Source organism: Harpia harpyja, chromosome 14 (genome assembly GCF_026419915.1).
Source record: "Harpia harpyja isolate bHarHar1 chromosome 14, bHarHar1 primary haplotype, whole genome shotgun sequence".
Taxonomy (NCBI): Eukaryota; Metazoa; Chordata; class Aves; order Accipitriformes; family Accipitridae; genus Harpia; species Harpia harpyja.
In genome coordinates, this window is record NC_068953.1 from 4,333,587 (window position 1) to 4,353,802 (window position 20,216).

A 20,216-nucleotide genomic window follows, 5' to 3' on the forward strand; every position below is an offset into this window, starting at 1 on the left:
CAAACAAACAAACAAACCAAACTTCAGGGCATATCCTAGTGGCTTTTTTCACAAGTTTACATATGCTCTCCGTTTTGGTGTATGTAGGTAGTGCAAGGGACACCACTTCGCCCTGGTATGACAGTAATACGGACACCACTTCAACAGTCAACGCTTGGAAAGACCATCATTCGAACACCTGTAGTGGTGCAACAAGGTATTCTTCCAGCCAGTAGGTTCATTTTAATATTTAAATTTCCAGTGTGAAATCCATGGTTTGTTTCTTCACAGATACTTTCTGTATCGTATGTCCCAATGCAAAAATACCTCATTTTGACTTCTAACAGGTGCCTTTTCTGGCTTTTGAATGTATCAGTTGTAGGCTTTGTCAGTGTTGTTCATCATTGACACTAGGAAATCTAGTACTTATTTTTAAGTCCATTCATTTGAAAACAAACAAAAAAGTTTAGAATAGTTGTGCATTGAGAAAGCCTTTTTTTTTTTTTTTTTTTTCCCTTAAAGGCAAGCTAAGTGTTTGAAGTACTCTGCAAGTATGTGAATTGAATTAAAATAGAAAACATTTTGCAGACATTTTTCAGTCAACCACACAGACAAATGGTTCGTAAAGAAAAATTATGTGCAAACTGCAGTGTTTGCTGCACTTGTCTGATTATATACTATTGCAAGTTGTTGTGACTCGGAGGTTTGCTGTGCTAATGGTTAAAATGTTGGAAACGTGTTTCTTATCACAAATTCTTCTCTTGCAGGTCAGACACAGCAAGTGGTGACTCAAATAATCAGGGGTCAGCCTGTCTCAACAGCAGTTTCTAGTACCAGCACAGCTTCTTCCAGTGCTGGACAGAAGACCGTCACAAGTCCTGGAACACCACCTCAGCAAATACAGCCACAAGCCACATCGCAGCCCCCTCGCCCTCAGCAGGGACAAGTGAAACTTACTATGGCCCAACTCACACAACTAACACAAGGACAGGTAAAATATTTTACAGCCTCTGGGCATGGAAATGTACTTATCATACATCTTATCAAGCCTTTGGATTTCAGCAGTGTAGTGTAACTGCTCATAAACTTATGTTTTGGCCTTCTTTTAGGATGACCGATAGCATAATTACAGACTGAAAGAAGCTTAAATACTATATGTAAAGTTTTAAATATCACTTCCTGTTGTATTCCCCAGTAATATAACTAGCATCAGGAAAGTTTAGCAATATGGAAAAAAGTCTTCACATTAATAGCAGTAAGGGACACAATTATTTTGTACAGCCTATTTTGTAGACCTTCAGAGCATAATGTTCATTCCCTGTCTTTTGATTTTGTGTGAGGGTTTAGTTTTCATTCATGTTATCCAGAGTCTCAGAGGAAAAATTACAGTATCTGGAACTGGAGGAAGAAAAAGTTCTTACAGCTTCTGCTCAGATCATGAAGGTCTGTTGGCAAAAAATAAGTTGAGTCAAGCATAGGGTAAAAATAGACGTCTGTGAGTTACCACAATATTCTTCAAATTATAAGTAATATATATAAATGATAGTAACGTACAGGCTGCTTGTAGCCAGATAAGATTTTTATATGTGGAACAAGACTCAGAGTTCATTTCCGCAAGAAAAGTCTTGGAAGGATTTTTGTAGGGATCTTATTCTGTTCGATGGGTTCACAAAATGTGGAGTTATGCATCTAGGTGTTGGGACAATAGCCTAGCTTCTCCATCACTGAATTGAGAGTCATGTCATGAGCTGCCTAAGTGTCAGCTTAAGCTACAGAAATTCACAATACATTACAAACTGAACAGTCAGTCATGAAAGCTCACAGTTGGGTAGGATCTGATACGTGGTTAGGAAATATTTTCAGGGCAGAGAACTTTTACACAAACTGTTGGGATTCTTGAGAAAGTAATTAATAGTATGTCTAAAATTACCCATGCTCTGTATTGCTTGTAAATTCTAGGAACAAAGATGTTTTATTTTAGCTGCTTTGTGGCTAGGGTTCCTGTCAATATTTGAATGAAAATACATGTAACTAACTCCAACTCAGTAATCTGTTGTTGATAGAATTGTGAAAGAGTATTTTAGTATTTCATGATCTCAAATGCTAGTTTTGGATTTTAGGAATATGGTATATGGTAAAAGTATTGAATTCTGAAATCCAAACTCTAATTCTTCTGATTTTAAGTGAAGTCTGTCTAAGAATTATATCACTGATACATCAATATTAACTTTTTTTTTTAGGGTGGCAGTCAAGGATTAACTGTGGTAATTCAGGGACAAGGTCAAACTACTGGTCAATTACAATTAATCCCTCAGGGTGTGACTGTAATACCTGGTCCAGGACAACAGCTTATGCAAGCAGCTATGCCAAATGGTACAATTCAGAGATTTCTTTTCACCCCCTTACCAGCAGCTGCTACTACAGCTAGCACAACTACAACAACAGTTTCTACTTCAACCTCGGGTAAGCATTGTTCTGTTCAGCAGAAAAAAAGCTTCAATTTCAGTTGCATGGGAGTTTTTGTGCAGTTGGAGATGGTCTGTTATTACAGTATACTTGTTGGAAGTGTATTACAAGCTTAGAAATCTCTTGAATTTCTGTATAGAGCTTTACAGTAGTTCTAAAAGGTTCAAATTAGTAAGGCTCATAGACGTGTCATTCGAAATGAATAGAATACTTGTTTTTATCCTTCACAGCTACAGGGGAACAGAAGCAAGCTCTACAGGCACAGCCAACATCAGCGCTGCCGCCGATTCAGCCACAGCCTCAGAGCCAGCAGCAAGCCCAGCCTCAAGTGCAGAATCAGAGTCCTCAGCCTGTGCCACTGGCCCAGCCTCAGGCACCACAGTCAGCACTTCAGCCTGAAACTCAGACCCAGCCTGAATCTCAGACTCCGACATCTGTTGACTCTCCAGTCACACCTGAAGCACAATCGTCTAAATCTCCAGTTCAGTCTCCAGCACAGACCCAGGCTCAAGGGCAATCTCCAGTGCAAGTCCAGAGTCAGCCGCAGACTGCAATCCTTCCACAAGGCCAGTCCCAAGTCCAGCCTCAGCAACCAGCTCAGGTGCAGACTACAACCCAACAACAGATTCAGATGCAGCCCCATGCTCCCACACAAATTCAAGCTCAGCTGCAGCAATCACAACCTCAGGTTCAGACTTCGGTCTCAACCCTTCCAACTACTCAAAGTTTAAATCAGGTTCCTGTGCAATCCCCAACTCGTCCTCCACTGCAACTTCAGCAGCCTCCAACAAAAGTTATTACAGTGCCTCAGCTTCAGCAACAAGTCCAAGTTCTCTCTCAGCTTCAGTCACATGTTGTGGCTCAGATACAAGCCCAACAAGGCAGTGTGCCCCAGCAGATCAAGCTTCAGTTACCTATTCAGATCCAACAAACTAGCCCAGTACAGGCTCACCAGATTCAGAATGTGGTAACAGTTCAAGCAGCTAGTGTTCAGGAGCAGCTGCAGAGAGTTCAGCAGCTCAGGGAGCAGCAACAGAAGAAAAAGCAGCAACAGATAGAAATTAAACGTGAGCACACCCTTCAGGCTTCTAATCAAAGTGACATTATCCAGAAACAGGTAAAGTTAACAGAAGGAAATTAAAATTTAATGATTGAAACAAAGCTCATTTTAAATGCCTGTTCTTGTTAACAATGTTAATACATTTGATAGGCAGTTAATTTGATTCTTTCAAAGTTAGTGTACGATTGCTTTTAGCAATTTAATTAAATATTCTAAGTTAATTCAGCACATCAAGTCAATTGTACCCTGTTTGCAGTCTTCTGGCACCTTGATTCAACTTACCACTAGCTGCTGGGACAATATATCTTTATTCTCAGTTCAGGAAAGATAGGTTATAGATAGGAGAGCTGATGTTCAGAACACATGTACAGTACTTTCGTTGCCTGCTGTAGGAAACTGAGATTTCAAAGAGGTATCTGAAATGTAATGTTGTTGGATGGCTGCAGGGCTCAAAAAAAAAAATACATACATATATATATGTATATAATGGACTCTTACCGTTTTTTAAAATAAAACAACCAGTCACTGAAGAAATACTGTCAATTTACATTTAGTCCCTAGTTTTAAACTTGACATAAGCAAAATATCCTACTCCGGGGTGGGGTGGTGGTGGTGTTAATTTTCAATTTTCAAATAATTGCTTTAAACAAGCATTGGCCCCCTGATAAAATCAGTTTTATTTTGTCACTTACTGAAATAACACTTTAATTTTTTCTTTAACTTAAGAAATGTCCTGGTTCTCCCAGTAATATTATCAAATACTGGCTGAAGTTTTCATATTTTATTTTGGATTCTGTATCATCCTACAGGTGGTTATGAAACAGAATGCTGTCATAGAACACTTGAAACAGAAGAAGACACTGACTCCAGCTGAGAGGGAAGAAAATCAGAGGTGAATGTGCATCATAGTGCATCTTTAGATGTGCAAGTTTTACATTTATAACATCTTTTAATGGTGGTATAATAAAACACTGGTTTGTAAAAACGTGCTTAAAGAAATTTTGCTGTTTTAAAATTGGTTAAAGTAACACTCAAAAATAACTTTCATAATTATGTTCTTAACTTTTAAGTAATTGAATCCTGTATATTCTCAATTTTATTTTGATTGTATGTCTTTAAAGTGAAACGTTGTATTGCATGTGTTTGGAGCTGGCCACAGTTTTTAAATTCAAGGTAAAAACCATCCTTAAAGGAGCACAGAATGGAGAATGAATGGTTCTGTTGAAAAAAAGCCTGGTTTTTGTTTGTCCTTTATCGTGGCAGTTTATTTCCATTCTTGTCCACTGTACATCCCACTCTACAGAAGCAATTGAAGAGTTGGAAGATAGTGCTATTCAACAAACTAGGAGATTTTATGTTTGAAGCAGCTAAACACAAATTTGGAGTGCTTGTCGTTTGTCTTAGGGTTATTTTGACTCCTTTTCACTCATGCAGTTGCTTCAATTGGATAATCACAAGTGTGTGTGTTGTCAGATAGTAAGAAAAAGAATAGTGTTTTTTATAAAATTTTGATCATCAACTCAGAGGACAAGCTTAGTTGATTACAACAGTATCGCTAGGTGCTACTCGCTTAATGGTCACAATTGCATAAAGAATAAGATGTCTTGTCATATACTCTTCATTTAATGGTGTCAGCCAAGTTGGTATTTAGACTGACAGAAGTCCAATTAAAAATTAAAAAAAAGAGAGAGAGAGAGTTCTAACTATCATCAAAATACAGGTGTGTATCAGAAGATAGTATGTCTGAGCCTGAGACTACAGAGTTAGCAGCAGCTACCTGTCCCGGCCATTGCTGTCTTGTTGTTTGCTTTCAGCTTATATGTCAATGGGGGTTATTTTTCATGGTCATTCTGGCAACAAGAGCGTTTAATTTTCTAGTGGGTTTGAAATAGAATGGGAACGGAAAAGTAAATTCAGAAGAACCAAAATACATTCATTTTCTAATTGAAATATCAAGCAAAATAAATGAAAATTGCAGAACAAGTGAGCAGGAAAAGAGATTTACAGTTGAGTGTACAACAAGCAGATGAAAAATTAATCCTGAGTTGTCATTAGTGAAGAAATTGGGAACTGTTTTATAGTGAATTCTCTACACTGAAAAATATTTGTCAGTCCTTATGCCAAAACACAAAAACTTAGTAATGGTCACTGGAAGGTGGAAATGTATGTTTGAGAAGAAGTTACAGGCTTCCAACTTGCTTTTATCTTATATCATAATAAACAAAATCCAGCCTCTTTCAAGCATGTTTGTGAAAACTGAATTGAGTGAAAATATCTCTCGTCGTACTGAAGCCTAAGCTTTGTTACGAGTTTTTTAGGGGAAGGGGGGGAATGATTAGTACTCTCATCAGTTAGATGAAATTGGGACTGGCCCTCTTGAGCCTAACTAGGGACTTGATCTCTCCTAGTGGTGTTCTAGTAAATAAGTATGAGTGGGAGCAATGCGTGTTACTAAATTTACCTTCTACGTCTTAAGAAATGTAGTAATTTAGCTTGCAACTTGTAGAGACTGGAGAGCTAAACGATTCTGCATTCTCAACTGGGGATAAATAGGCAGCTCAGCACAATGTACTTTTTCTTTATTTCTTCCCCAGAATGATTGTGTGCAACCAAGTGATGAAATATATTCTGGATAAGATAGACAAAGAAGAAAAACAGGCAGCTAAGAAACGAAAGCGAGAAGAGAGTGTGGAACAGAAGCGTAGTAAACAGAATGCTACTAAACTCTCAGCTCTGCTTTTCAAGCATAAAGAACAGCTGAAAGCTGAAATATTGAAAAAAAGAGCACTTCTGGACAAAGATCTACAAATTGAAGTGCAGGTATGGACAGTTATTCTCAAAGATTCATTTGATTTTAAAGCTGGGGAGCACGTTTCTGTGTTAATCTTTAATTTATCTCTTTGCTAAGTAAAATTTTAAGGAAACATACAGGAAGAAGTTCTGGTAGTGGATGCATGGATCTCTGCAAAGCTAGTATATGTCCTTTTTATGCTTCTTGGTTTTCATCTGGACTGAAATTACCTTGTTTCCTGAAACAGCTTCTGATAAATTACAGCTAGTGGGTCATAGCAGGCCAAGAGTGTAATCACTAATGTTATGTGAATTGTAGGTTAAGCACATTTAAAAATTTGCATATTTAAATGGTTTTAATTATTTTATTTTGGTTAAGCATGGGATTTATGTCTAGACTTAAATCCTGTCCTGGAATAACCATATGAAGTGCCTCCCTCTCTATTTATTCATTTAATATACTTCAGGAGGAGCTAAAGAAAGACTTGACTAAAATTAAGAAAGAGAAAGAAAAAGCCCAGGCAGCTGCAGCCGCAGCAGCAGCCGCAGCTGCTGCAGCCGCAGCTGCAGCCGCTGCACCACCACCACCACCGCCACCACTGCCACCACCACCACCACCACAGCAACATGCAGCCAGCGTCACCTCCTCCTCCTCCACCACGGTCCCAATGCCAGTATCCTCCCAGAAGAGAAAGAGAGATGAGGAGAAAGATTCGTCAGCTTCCAAGTCCAAGAAAAAGAAAATGATTTCTACTACCTCAAAGGAAACGAAGAAGGACACAAAGCTTTACTGCATCTGTAAAACGCCTTATGATGAGTCTAAGTGAGTAGTGAATGCCATAGCCTTTTACTGTGTATTCTTAGCTTTAGGTTTAGTATTTAGCTGTTAGTGCAAGGTAGTTCTAGAATTGGAGATAGCGTATCAGGTGTTATTGCAGTGATCACTAAGGTATAAAGAATAAAGTCTCTGTTTTCCACTAGCAGTTACAAAACTATTAACATACTTGATCTATACTATTAATGTACATGTTTTATATTTCTACTTGTTTGCATGTTTCCATTGTATGACCTTTCTGTCTCACATGCACATACTCTTTTTTGTTTTCCTCCGCTCTGTTATTCTTTCTTTTGCCGTTTTGCCTCTGCCTCAGAAGCAAGTGACAATTTGGTTTGAGCAATTTCTTGTGAACAAGTAGTTGATGTTCTTTAGAAATAGCTTTGGTACCGTCTTCCAATAAATGACTTTTTTTTTGTAAGTCAATAGCCAGTAAAGAGGGTTCCAAGTTACTGGACTGCAGTTCACTTTGGACAATGTTTCAGGTAGAAATGGTTTCCATGTGTTGTAATTTACATCCCAGGGTTGATAAAAAAAATGAATACGTAAGCATTTGACAAAGTGAAAACTGCAGTCCTCTGTAGTTTGATTCTGACTGTGAATGAGGAAAAATATTTATGCTATGTACAAAGCTTGTGAAGAAATTTAGTAAGTGGTGGAGTGGAAGATTAGTGGATTGCAGGGGGATAGTGTTATGCATTCCTGCTTAAGCTAGAAGTGACTAACATCAGTGGTTAGTAATGGTTAACATCTGATAGCTGTGTAGAGTTGTATGTAAAATAAATTTGACTTCAGACCGATTCTAAGTGAGTATGTATCTGCTCAACCAGTGACAATACCAAAAAGTATTAATTGGTGCCATTTGGTGGTGGTTTAAATGCTGATAACAGAAAGAAACCATAGAGGTGGAGTAGTGCTTTCACTCCAGGAATGGTTCTTCATTCCAAATTTAGGGCCAGGACTAGAGGACCTCTTGAGGTTCCTTCTAGCCTTTTTTGGATTTTAATTTTTTTTTTTTTTTAATGAAGTTGAGGTCTTTGGGTTTTTTTCACCTTGGTTGTTCAGTAGCTCTGACCGTTACATCGGTGTGGGAGATTGGACCGCTCTCTGTGCTGCCATTACTGTAGAAATAGCAGACTTCTGACGCCCTGGTTGGTAATTCATTATTACTTCTAAGGGATGTCACCAGTCTCACCTAAAGAACGAACATTGTGTTAGGCTTTCTGTCATCCAGTAAATTTAGGAGGATACCCTGTTCTTATTTTGTTGTAATACTGAACAAAGGTCTGTGTATTACTGCTTCTGTTGTTAGTAAGTAATAGAACTGTCACAAAAATAAGACGAACAAATTCCATGAGCAAAAGGATTTGATTGTCAGACTAACTCTTTTTGTTGACTCTAGTGGGCATTTGATTAAGCTGATGAAAAATGTGGTCATAGAGTGAACTTTGGTGGTCTGAATCGAACTGTGCTTAAAAGCACAGAATAAAACTTGAAGAAAATGGAATGTTAATAACTTAGTAGTATCCTTAGCAATATGATGCAGTTCTGCTGCTTTGCTTTTTGTGAATTTTAAATTTTATGTTCTTACAAATGATGACTGTACTGTTGAACTACATTATCCTTTCACTGTTTGGAAAGGGATTAGTCAAGTTTTAAAACAGTTTTCTGGTAAACTTTTTTTTTTTTTCACACATATATATATATATAGGCGTCAGATACTCCTCTTTGTGCTAGTGTCTCTTTTCTACTTCAGAAAAGATAGATGTGCTGCTTGAAAAGCTAATTTGTGGTATATTATGAATACCCTATGCATTTTTTAGGATGTAGTAAATCCTCAAAAGTCATTCCGTGTTGTGTATTTTATTGCAAGTCTTTTACGTTTAGTTCTCATTTGTGATACTCCAGGGTTATAGGCATTTGCTCATTGTTTTCAGGGATGGTCAGTAAGGGTATCTTTCTAAGATTCCTACTTAGATTCCAACTTAATTGTTAAAGCATAATGTGACACCTGTTCCACATTGTAGTGGCAGGGTTTAGCATCCATACCAGGACATAAATGTGCTTCCAGATAACCAGGATCAAACAGACACAGTCCCTCTTGGGAAGAGGACACAGGCCGAATAGTTGTTGACAGTTGTCAGAAGGAGCTATATCTATCCATTCTTTATGGAAGGTTGGGTTGTGTGATTTTTTTTTTATTTTATTTTATTTTATTTTTAGGAGTTGCCTGACTGAAAATTAAGAGAAAAGGCAGGATCTGAGTATGCGGGACGTATGCAGAGGCCCAAGAAATTAGAGATGTTTGTTTTGTGGAACATGTGCTAGCTACTGTCCTGTTGCTAGTGTGTAGTGTCCAGTGGGTGGTGCTTGCAGACTGACAAACTAGGATGGCGGTAATTCATACAGCAGCACGTGGCAGGTGGTTGGTGGTCTCCAAAATCTAGGAAGGTCAAGGTTCTGAGTCAGCTTGCTTTTGCTTAGGCAGAGAGAATGGATGTGTAACTTCGCCCATCTGGTTGATTGTCACTAGTCATAGGTATGTTTTGAGATATCCATACACAAAATGTCAAACATCCTTGCATAATATTTTACAGTTTTGTCACATCATTCTGTGCAAGGTCCCATTCACATGATTCTGTACCTGGTTCCCTTCACTTCGTGTCATACCATATCTGGTTCTGTCACATAGTTGTGTCAGAGTAGACATTATTCTCTGAAGAATGGTCCACATTCCAATTTTGAGTAGTTTAATATCTGTTTTTCAGTGCGCGCCCACCCCACCCCCCCAAAATAATTAAAATTATGACAACCGTGTGCTGACCCCATTTTCTTTTGTATCATGTTATACCAATATGTATTCCACACATGGCTGGTATGCATGTTCTTCGTAGTATACTTGTAACTCCTAGTTGGTGTTTGCGCTTTGCTTTTGTTTTTTAAATTAACTGAGACCTACATTTTCAAATCTTAAGGAAATGTTTCAATGGCTTTTGAGCTATGGTTTTGAAAATGTAAATCTTTTTCTTTGGCCTTGTCTTTTTGTGCCTTTTACAGTTTTTCACACATACGTTGGAGACACATTTTTAGCCCAGTTTTGTCAAAGTCTGGTTACATATTGATGTGCATTTTAATGAACTGTCAATTTAAAATTGACCCAAGTGACCTTACTGACAGTATAGCTGCAGCATGAGATGTTAGTTTATAAGGATAGAATGCTAGGAAGCAGGGAAACTGAGACAGAAAATTGAAGAAAGTAGGCCAGCAAGAAAGTGCATCAGAGAGAAATGCAGGGAAAAGTGCCATGCCATTTGAAATGACAATTACATTGTCATTTTCATTGTGAATACTTTTAGGTTCTATATTGGCTGTGATCTTTGTACTAACTGGTATCATGGAGAATGTGTTGGCATCACAGAAAAGGAGGCTAAGAAAATGGATGTGTACATCTGTAATGATTGTAAACGGGCACAAGAGGGCAGCAGTGAGGAATTGTACTGTATCTGCAGAACACCTTATGATGAGTCACAGTGAGTTCTGATAAGAACCTCTTATTTAATGTTTAGGTAGCAAACTGCTCTGACTGTGGTTACCTGTTCCTTGCAAAGAAAAAAGAAGTTATTCTGCATATGTTGTATTCATTCGTAATACAAATTGCTTTTCAGTAATTGTCTTCCTCTCCAAAATGTTTCTGTACAGTAAATGTTTAGGAAAAGCGAAGCTTTCAGGGTGGACAAAATGTGTTGGGGTTTTGTTTGTTTGTTTGCTTTTAAAAACCAAAACCGTGTACTTTAAATTGGGTTTGATTTTTTTGGTTTTTTTTTTTCTTTTTTTAACAAGGGATGGTTAGAAAGATTAAAAGACAAATATAGTATTTAGTGGATTTTTTTGTGCTTTAGTCTGATCTGGATAGAAAGCATAATTCTAGTATGGGGGTATATGGTTGGTATCTTTTACTGTAAGGCTTTGTGTCATAGAATACCCCTTCTGTATTCAGCTACAAGACTGAAGCTTCCATATGAAAAATGTTTGTATGGAGTGAAACAAGAGCCCTAGTTGTAGTCCAGCATGCACAAAATGTATCTTGAATTGCTCTGGAATACTGGTTGGGTGAGACTTCTGGCATTATACTGTTTCTTTCAACTCTAAAGCAGAGGAATGATTTTTGAAGTATTGATTGCTTGAAAGTGCCTAGTATAAAATTTAGGAACTAATTTTGAAATGGTCTGTAATGTAGTCTGTTTGTAAATACAAAAGCAGTTTGAATAGTGTAATTAGAACTTGTCAGTCTGAAATATCACGTTACACTGTTGTATTTAATCATGACAAGTATCTGCTTGTGTGCAGGGGATTGCAGGTTTATGTATTTAAATGTAACCTTTAAATTAAATAGATCAAGTCGCTAACACTTTTTTGGATCTTGCAGATTTTACATTGGCTGCGACCGATGTCAGAACTGGTATCATGGGCGCTGTGTTGGCATTTTACAAAGTGAGGCAGATCTCATTGATGAATATGTGTGTCCACAATGTCAGTCCACAGAAGATGCCATGACTGTACTCAGTCCACTAACTGATAAAGATTATGAAGGTTTAAGAAGAGTACTACGTTCCTTGCAGGTGAGAATAAGGATTGCAGCAAAGTGGAGTGCTTTTTTACTGTATGGGACATAACTAGTGGGTCTTGGAGTAGGTTTTGATTTCTCTTCCAGTTGTCTGAGACTTTTTTTAAAAGGAAATAGCAATGCTTTTTTCTTTTTTTTTTTTTTTTTTTTTTTTGCTGAGAAATGCCACTTTGCCAGCTGCAAACTTGATAGGCGTTATTGTGCCGAGGAATATTTACAGTAATTAGTATATCACTGCTTCTGAGTTAGTGAAACTAAACAATCTCTTCAATGGAAGGCTTTTAAAGGAAGCAGGTTTACTTAAAATACCAAAAGGCAGAGTATTAGCCTAACTGAACAGGATGTAGAAGATGCAACGTTCTGTTCTCAGATTAGTTTTATGTGATTTCTGGTCTACACTTCTGCACTTCAGTCTCAGAGTTACTAATCTTAGGAGCGTTCTCACAGAAAATGGTTACCAGCATGTAAATGATGGCATCCTGACAAAAAGAATTGCATCAGTCTGTTACAGTATATTTCTAGTTTATCTGTCACTCCCAAATACGCCTTTTCTGCTCTAACTGTAAGGAATTTTCAATAATTTTGGTAAAATAATTGCGTGGTAACAGAAATCCTAAAAGAGTAATATTTTGTATTGTTCTGCATTTTACAGACATTTATGAAAACAAAGTACTTGAAAGTGAAAACAGCAGCCTATTTCTGGGTGTGAAGTGTCAAGCACTCCGTAAATTCATTACATACCTTTCTATGCAGCCTGTTTAGCACAGTATCCTGTTGTGTCTGAATTTCGCACTGTTTCCTGTTTTGAAGACCAACTACTCCATTGTTGACACTGAAGTTTAAAACTTCAGACAGTCATCAAATGAGAACTAGTTACCTTTTCATGTAACACTGTACTTTAAGTTCAACTCTAGACCCAAGCAGATAAAAGTATAATGAAAATGTTTAGCTACTAAATAGTGCTAATTTAACTTAATTTTTTTTGTAATTATATCTTGTTTTCCTGACAGGCTCACAAGATGGCATGGCCATTCCTAGAACCAGTAGACCCCAATGATGCGCCAGATTATTATGGTGTTATTAAAGAACCAATGGGTAAGTGTTTCTGAGCAATACCATGAGTGAGTGGATTTGGATTTTTGAGTATCAAATTAATTACCTGCTGACTATTTCCATGCAGGGATCTTAAAGATATGTTTTGCAGAATACACAGTTTGGGGAGTCAGGCAGAGACAACGTGATTTCTCATTGATATGTGTAAAAGTTCATGAGGCTTCATATATCTACTTCTGGGCTGACTCCTTAACCCTAAATACTGTCAGTCTAATGTATAAAATGTGAAATTCAGTGCAGCAGTAGGACAGAATTCCTGTTTTTAAATTACTTACTTTATTTCAAGAGGACAATTTTGCTACATTTTGCTTTGCTTGGTTTTTTTCCTGTCTTTTTCTGCATCAGTTCCTCCTACAAAGTGTGGGGTATGTACTCTAGAGTCTGAGGAGGAAGTGGTACTAATACATTTAAGTGTGATGTGCAACTTAAGATGGAGTTTAAAATTATCTTCATCTGACTTGATAGTATACTAAATTTTATATTATATGTAATTTGTCTTTAAAGCTATATGAACAAGAATTGATTCAAATGTTACATATGTGGGGGAAAGTGGAAGAAGAGATGCCGCAGCTTTACAGTGTTTTACTCTGATTTTATTAGACCTTACCAGTTAGCTAGGAATAAACTAGATAAACATTTGAATGTGAAACCTCTTGGGAAAATCTACCTCCTGCCAGAAATGGTGTTGCTAAATGTTATTCCTTTCCTTCCAGTTATTGAACCAATACCTTTTCATATGTGTAAATGAGAGCTAGTGCATCATTTGAGCTTTCCCACCTACTCCTTACTGATCCTAAAAATAGGAAAGTTAAATTTTGTGTCTTGGCAAAATTGTAGTATGTTGACTGAGAACAATACTTCGCTTAGAAATTTTGTCCTTGTCTGTTCTGAAGTTTTGGATTGTGCCATTATGAAAATGCTGAACAACTCCTATTCCATAATTGATGGGTTAAAGTTTAAAAGAAAAGCTCAAATAATAATAATATAATTGAGCATATGATGATTGGATGAAATAAACAAAAGTGCATTTAGCTCTTTCTGACTTAACTAGCAGGAAAATACACTTGTAAGTATACAAGTAAATAAATGTAAAATACACTAGGTAATCCAGGCCCATTTATGTTTGTTTTCACACATTCTGGCAATACTGGAATTTCAAAATAAGCACTTTAAGGGCATTTTCCAAGGGCAGGTCATTTTTTTTCTAGCTAAAAGTGCCACTATACATTTAGACAGCTATATTTGTAATTGGCACTTCTCATTCCTCTCCCTCTTTTTAATTTACATTTGCATTAAAATAGGACAATTACAGCTTACTTCACCATTCGGTCTCGTTAATGTGTCCAGTCAGTAAGAATGAGAGCACTAGCATTTTGCATGATCCTGCACTTGAAATCTCTTTCATCTGTGCCATGTGGTAGTGTGTATATGCCCATGGAAATTGGTAATTCATTCAAAGCAAGTCATGAATTCAAATTAATAATCAGAAGGTTTAGATAGCTGTTACATGTACACATATGACTCTTGGTCTCAGTGAGGGCTGTAAAGAAAATAAAGTACAAGTAGCTGAATCCATTGTCTGACTTCCCCCCCCCCCCCCCCCGCCCTGAATTTCTTCAGAAAAAGCAAAAGACCCACGTTTTCCAGGGTCATTTTGATATTTGCATTTTAATTTAGCTGCGCACAACATATTCATGCATAAGTGTTTAATTCTGAAGGAGACCTACTGGTGTCACCACCTCACAACCAGCATTTCTGGAAAAGCAACTAGCCTAGATAGGCTTCGTTTCCAGCAATCTGACAATGTGAACTTCTGTTGAGGATGAAAATGTCTCATTTTAATAATCTTTGGTTTCTTTAAAGACCTTGCCACCATGGAAGAAAGAATACTGAAACGTTACTACAAAAAGGTCACGGAGTTTGTGGCAGATATGACCAAAATTTTTGATAACTGTCGTTACTACAATCCAAGTGACTCCCCTTTTTACCAATGTGCAGAAGTTCTTGAATCATTCTTTGTACAGAAACTAAAAGGATTTAAGGCAAGCAGGTAAGCTAAAGTATTCCTAATCATAGATGTTCTGTTGTCCCCTAAAATCTCCTTAATGCTTTTACAAGCTTACCTTGCATTCATACAGGGATTTGCCTCTCCATGCACTTTCCTGGACAACTGCTTTTCTTTTAAAGGAAAAAAAAAAAAAATCTGTTCTATAATAACCAGCTGTCATTTTCTGTCAAAATGAAGGCTTAAATATTATTTTTTGGAGGTTACTTTCTAATGTTTGTTCAAAATGAGTTGTTAGGTGGAAATTTGGGCAGTATCATAACTGTAGAAAATTTGAATGGCACTTTAAGTCATTGCTGCAGAAAACCTAATGAGAATAATTTCTGATCAGGACAAATACTGTGTTCTGAGTTCTGATAATGTTCTACTGTGCAGTACATACTTTTCAGATGCTAAAAAGAGACAATCCTTCTGTGAAGCTGATAATCCAATGAAAGAAATTAAAATACTTTAGTTTTTACTACTTCTCTCATCTTTTTATAACTTACCATGTTTGAAACAGAGGGAAGAAGTAAGGTTTAAAGTAGGATATGGAAAACTAAACACAACTGAAAATTTACTGTTTAAAAAAGAACATGCAACTCTACTACAATTTTTTTTTATTGCTTGCCTGTTCTGTCTAGTAGCACGTACATGGGAGTTGTATGGCACTAGTCAAATTATAATGTGGTATTTAGTACAGCTGTTCCTAAAACCAGCTTACTGAAAACGCTAACAGAGTACACAGATTTCTCCTGCATCACTGCTGTATTCCAACATAAGCCAACTGTAACTGAGTTACAAATGCTGGATGCCTTTCAGCATTACTCAGAAATTGTATATGTATAGTAGTTAACTTTGTCCATCCAACTGTAACAGTCAAAACTGTAACAGACTGCTAGCCTAAGATATTAATGCAGGATTATGTCCATTTGTAATTAACTAAATTGAAAGCTTCACTTGATATCCGTTGTTGTGGAAGCTGTCTAATTTTCTGTATACGAATGGAGGATTGATAAGACGAGATGAGATCAAACAAATTAGTCCAGCATTTTTCTTTCCAATTTAATACTGTATTAATGATTTTTATCAGGTAGGTTTTAACTCATGTTTCTGTCATCTTGCTTTAGCTGGTTATCCAGCATTCACTGTGCTTACACAATAATTTCATTGCTGCATCTTATTTGTTATTGTTTTTCATTTATACCATCCATGTTCTTTCTTTTCTTGCAGATTGTGATATCTTTAGTCTGAACTTTTTAACTGGAATCAGAGCTGGATGTTGGGGTCACTTTCTTTTATTGTACAATTCGATGACATTAAACTGCCCTAAAAATCCAGATCATTTGTCTAAAAAGTAAATGTTGTTGGGTTTTTGGTTTTTGTTACCAGCAGTCATACTGGTAAACGTAACTGTATTAACAAAAAAAAAATTGTCCAATTCCTCAAATACTGTATTGAGAAAAATGAAAAATTCATCTTGGAAACCATGTATTTTATTGTTTTATTTTCAGTCACTAATAAAACTGTGAACGTCAAAGAGGAGTTTTGCTGAACTCTGATTAGCAAAAATGTGATTTTTAACATGCCTGTTCAGTTTTTTCTATTAAGTTAATCCAAAGACTTCTTGAATAAATTTAAGCAAAGTATACCTTATTATAAATATTCAAAATTAAAAAATGTCTTTTTGCTTTCCTTTTGATGGACTACTATTATGTAAATATGAGAGCAAAACTGATTTCAGGCATTTTGGAATATTCCAGTGACACACTGCATTTTACAAGTACTGAAATATTTGTATACTGTAGGAGAAAATGTGCTTAAAATTCAGAGAGAATTCTTTTAAGTGGTCTTTTTTCTGAGAGGGAAAAAATAAATGGAAGCAACATGGTGGTAATTCCCTCATTGTGATTTACCCTTGGCAACACCTTGCAGCAACTGTGTTCTCCAAAATGAAGGGTGCTTAATTCTTCACTTTCTTCTGTATTCTGCAGGTCCCATAACAACAAACTGCAGTCTACAGCTTCTTAGAGTTCAGCGTGTTAACCTAACACACGAGCAAGAATCTGGTTGTCTGAAAATTTTTAATTAAGAAGCCAGATGTTTTTAGTCAGGTTATCCTGACAAGACTTGATGTAAACTGCGTTTTTATTGGTCACAACAGTCAAATTATATTCTTGGCTTATTTTGTCCAAAGGACAAAGAAATAAAAATCAGCAGCACCACTTTCTTGTCAAGATCAAATTGTTGTACTATTGTGGCAGAAGCAGGAAAACTTTGTTTTGTTGAAGGAGAGAGAGAAAGAGAGCAAGAAAAAAGATACAGTAAATGGGGTCACGTTTAACTCCATGGAAATGCCACGTCTGTTCTTCAGTGAAGAAGCTGGTTTAAAGTCCACACAGAAAACTTTGACTGTATTTATTTATTGTTGCAAAAAAGACGCTTTTTTATTGCTGCCCTCATTTGTCAGCTAATTATTTTTTCTTATAAAATCCAGCCCCGGTTACATGTAATCCATTCTGTATCTTAACATGATTCCTGTAGGTAAAAGTACAAGAAGACCTCTAGATGTCTTTTCTTTCTATGAAAGGAGCTGCTATGTACACATGTGCACACACACAGAACTGGGAATCAACAATGAGTTTATCATTCATGGTAGATAAAAACAATTAAGCTTGCATAAAAGTTGGGCTAAGTGGTCATGGACTACAGACTCTGTTGCCTTGAATATAACAGTACAATTTGTCATTTACTCTGCACCAGACTGAAATGAGTAAAATCTATTTGAAGGTATCTTGTTTGTAAACATTTGTCAGATTCTAATTTTTTTCTTTTGTATTAAAATTCAAAATATGGATGTATATGAAACAAAATAAATGGAGATAATTGTTCTCCCCACAGATGTAGGTGTCTTTGAGTGTGCGCTAATATGTTTGTAACACTTTGGGGATCTGTTCAGAACGATAGATATTTCAGGTAATAGGGGAGGGAAGTGGCCAGGGAGATCTGACTTCGTTTTGCTCCAAAGGTAGTGTTTACTACGTTTCATCCTTAAGCAGCTGTTATCCCTTTATAAAATTTCTACAGTGGTGCCAAAATTACTGTAACAGATAACGTGGTAGGAAGTATTTTGTGAAATGTCACCGCCCACTGCTGAATTAAGTGATGTTTTGCCAAGTACTCTAGGAATGTAAAGTACCACGTGTAATGATATCTTTGAAAGGCATTCTGCACTGCTTCATTGTTTCCTGTGTGAGGAGTGCTACTACGAGGGATAAATTGAAGTCACAAGAAGATGTAAATTGCAGATGACAGTGCTGTTTCTTTCCGATCTATCACTTTCACATTGCGTATATAAATGACTTGCTCATATTACCTGTCTGTAGTTAATCAGCCATGGTTTGTATGCGGCTCTTCAACCATTTGACTAGCTTTTGCACTAATTCACAGTTAACTTCTGTTCTACAGTGATCCAGGGTTTACCCGATTGATGGATAAGCTCCTTTTGGGTTTAACCTCACACCTTGCTATGCAAGAACCTCTTCTGTTATTTTTCTTAAAAAGATGTTGCTACTGACCACACTTTCTTACACTTACAGGCTCAGGTGTACAGGTTCTTCTGGGGTAATTTTATCTAATAAAAACCCGTGGTTTTTTGTACATACAACTGTTGTCATTTAACCTATATGTGAAAATTAAAAATAATTGTTCAATGTGAAAACAATAATCCATTTATGCTTCTTAAAGTTAAAGAAGGGTAGTTGCGTTTAGGTTATGTTGTCCTTTGACGTTTAAAAAAAAAATGCTGCATATTGTATGCATTGTGTTTTTAATGCAACAAGGAAAAAATCTCAACTTTTAACAGCATTTGAACATATCCTGCATCTCATCAAAACTTCACAGTATTTCTGTACTATTTATTCATATATAAATATATATGACATGATTTAAAACTTTCCTACCTGTAGGCAATAGATTGCTATGTTTTTAACAGATTGTGGCAAACTGAAGAGTACTTTTTTGTACCTTATAGGACACATCATCCTAGACAAATAAAGTAATGTGTTTGACATTGATTTGGTGGTGTTTCTAATGAAACATTTGATAACGTTATCATATATAGGTCTTGGCATTACCAGATTATATACAACTGCCAGTTAATCAGGTTGATTAGGGAAATAATCTATACCTACAATTTAATTGTGCTGAGAGTGGTTTTTAGTGTTTTCAATTGCCATTGAGGTACTTTTCTCCATTTATTAGTGGTGATCTTTTATAGTTAAATGGTGTTACTGAAAATACATCACTTGTAATTAATACCCACCTTCCTTAAAAGCATGTTAAGTTCGTAAGACTTGTGATCTCTGTTCAGTCATCCTCCTCTTTGTGTTTTTATAAATTATTGCAACGTTTGTTTCAAAGTGGTCATATATTGTAACACAGATTTTGATAATGTGCGCTGGATTTTCTTTTTGTCTCCTCAAACAAATTTGAAGTAATTATCCTTGGCCTAGGTTTAGTTCCTGCAAAAGTTAGTGGGGATTTAAAGTAGAATAAAAAGTTGGGCTTACCCAAAAGCCTCGCGTAAACCCCTGGAGAGACAGGAAGACAACAATATTCCTGTACACCTGGATTTCTGTGTATTGGCTGCAGAATTTTCATGCTTAGCCTGCTGGGGAAAGAATGATTTACTGTAATGTATCAAAATTACGGTGGCAGCTATTCCACATAAGTGCCATCTTCTTTTCAGTGTGGTTAGTGCTGTGAGGTTTTTGTAATAGCGAGTGCAAGACTGTGGAAATCCACTTGATCTAGGAATATTTTTTTTCATCAGTACGTTAGTTAGCATGTGATAACACTGGTAAAAAGTAAGAATGGTCATTAGGCTCCTGCTCCAGCTGTATTTCAGTTAAGCTGTGAAATACAGTGGCTTGTTGCTCAGCTGTTGTGATAACATTTTAAGGAGCGACCTCCCAAGCAAGAAAGGAGAGGTAGGAGGACTTTGTAACGCAAAAAGAGAACACAGAATAAATTGCTCTTCAGGCTTGCTTCTAGAGTAATAGCTGTATCAGAGAGTGGTGCAGATGTTGTGTGTCAGTTATTGGCATTTCACTCGGGCTTTGGATGTCATTAGCACTGGTATACTATCATTTATCTCTTCCGAGAGACAAACAAAATGAGATATAGCTGTGGATGTTATTTTTGTACCCACACTTTGCCTGTCTTGGATTACGATAATGTCTTGGGGGCAGGGAAGGGCGCTTCATTGCTGTTCTGGGCAAATGGATGACTGTAGGATTTGCTG

General features: G+C 36.7%; 1 protein-coding gene across 15 annotated transcripts in view; it reads left to right on the forward strand.

Moving 5' to 3' along the window:
- Window positions 1-17,811, forward strand: part of BPTF (bromodomain PHD finger transcription factor) — a 57,186-nt gene extending 39,375 nt beyond the window's left edge. For 8 of the 15 annotated variants that reach the window (XM_052808010.1, XM_052808018.1, XM_052808014.1 and 5 more), the window contains 12 exons: window positions 88-211; window positions 747-970; window positions 2,220-2,442; window positions 2,676-3,562; window positions 4,315-4,397; window positions 6,100-6,325; window positions 6,763-7,118; window positions 10,487-10,660; window positions 11,557-11,749; window positions 12,765-12,849; window positions 14,731-14,917; window positions 16,906-17,811. In XM_052808010.1, coding sequence (XP_052663970.1) covers window positions 88-211; window positions 747-970; window positions 2,220-2,442; window positions 2,676-3,562; window positions 4,315-4,397; window positions 6,100-6,325; window positions 6,763-7,118; window positions 10,487-10,660; window positions 11,557-11,749; window positions 12,765-12,849; window positions 14,731-14,917; window positions 16,906-16,942 — 2,799 coding nt within the window. In that variant the 3' untranslated portion in view covers window positions 16,943-17,811. Of the gene's footprint in view, window positions 1-87; window positions 212-746; window positions 971-2,219; window positions 2,443-2,675; window positions 3,563-4,314; window positions 4,398-6,099; window positions 6,326-6,762; window positions 7,119-10,486; window positions 10,661-11,556; window positions 11,750-12,764; window positions 12,850-14,730; window positions 14,918-16,144 lie in introns of all 15 variants that reach the window. The other 7 variants (XM_052808011.1, XM_052808021.1, XM_052808022.1 and 4 more) reach the window with 5 other exon arrangements.
- Window positions 17,812-20,216: the final 2,405 nt, after the last annotated feature.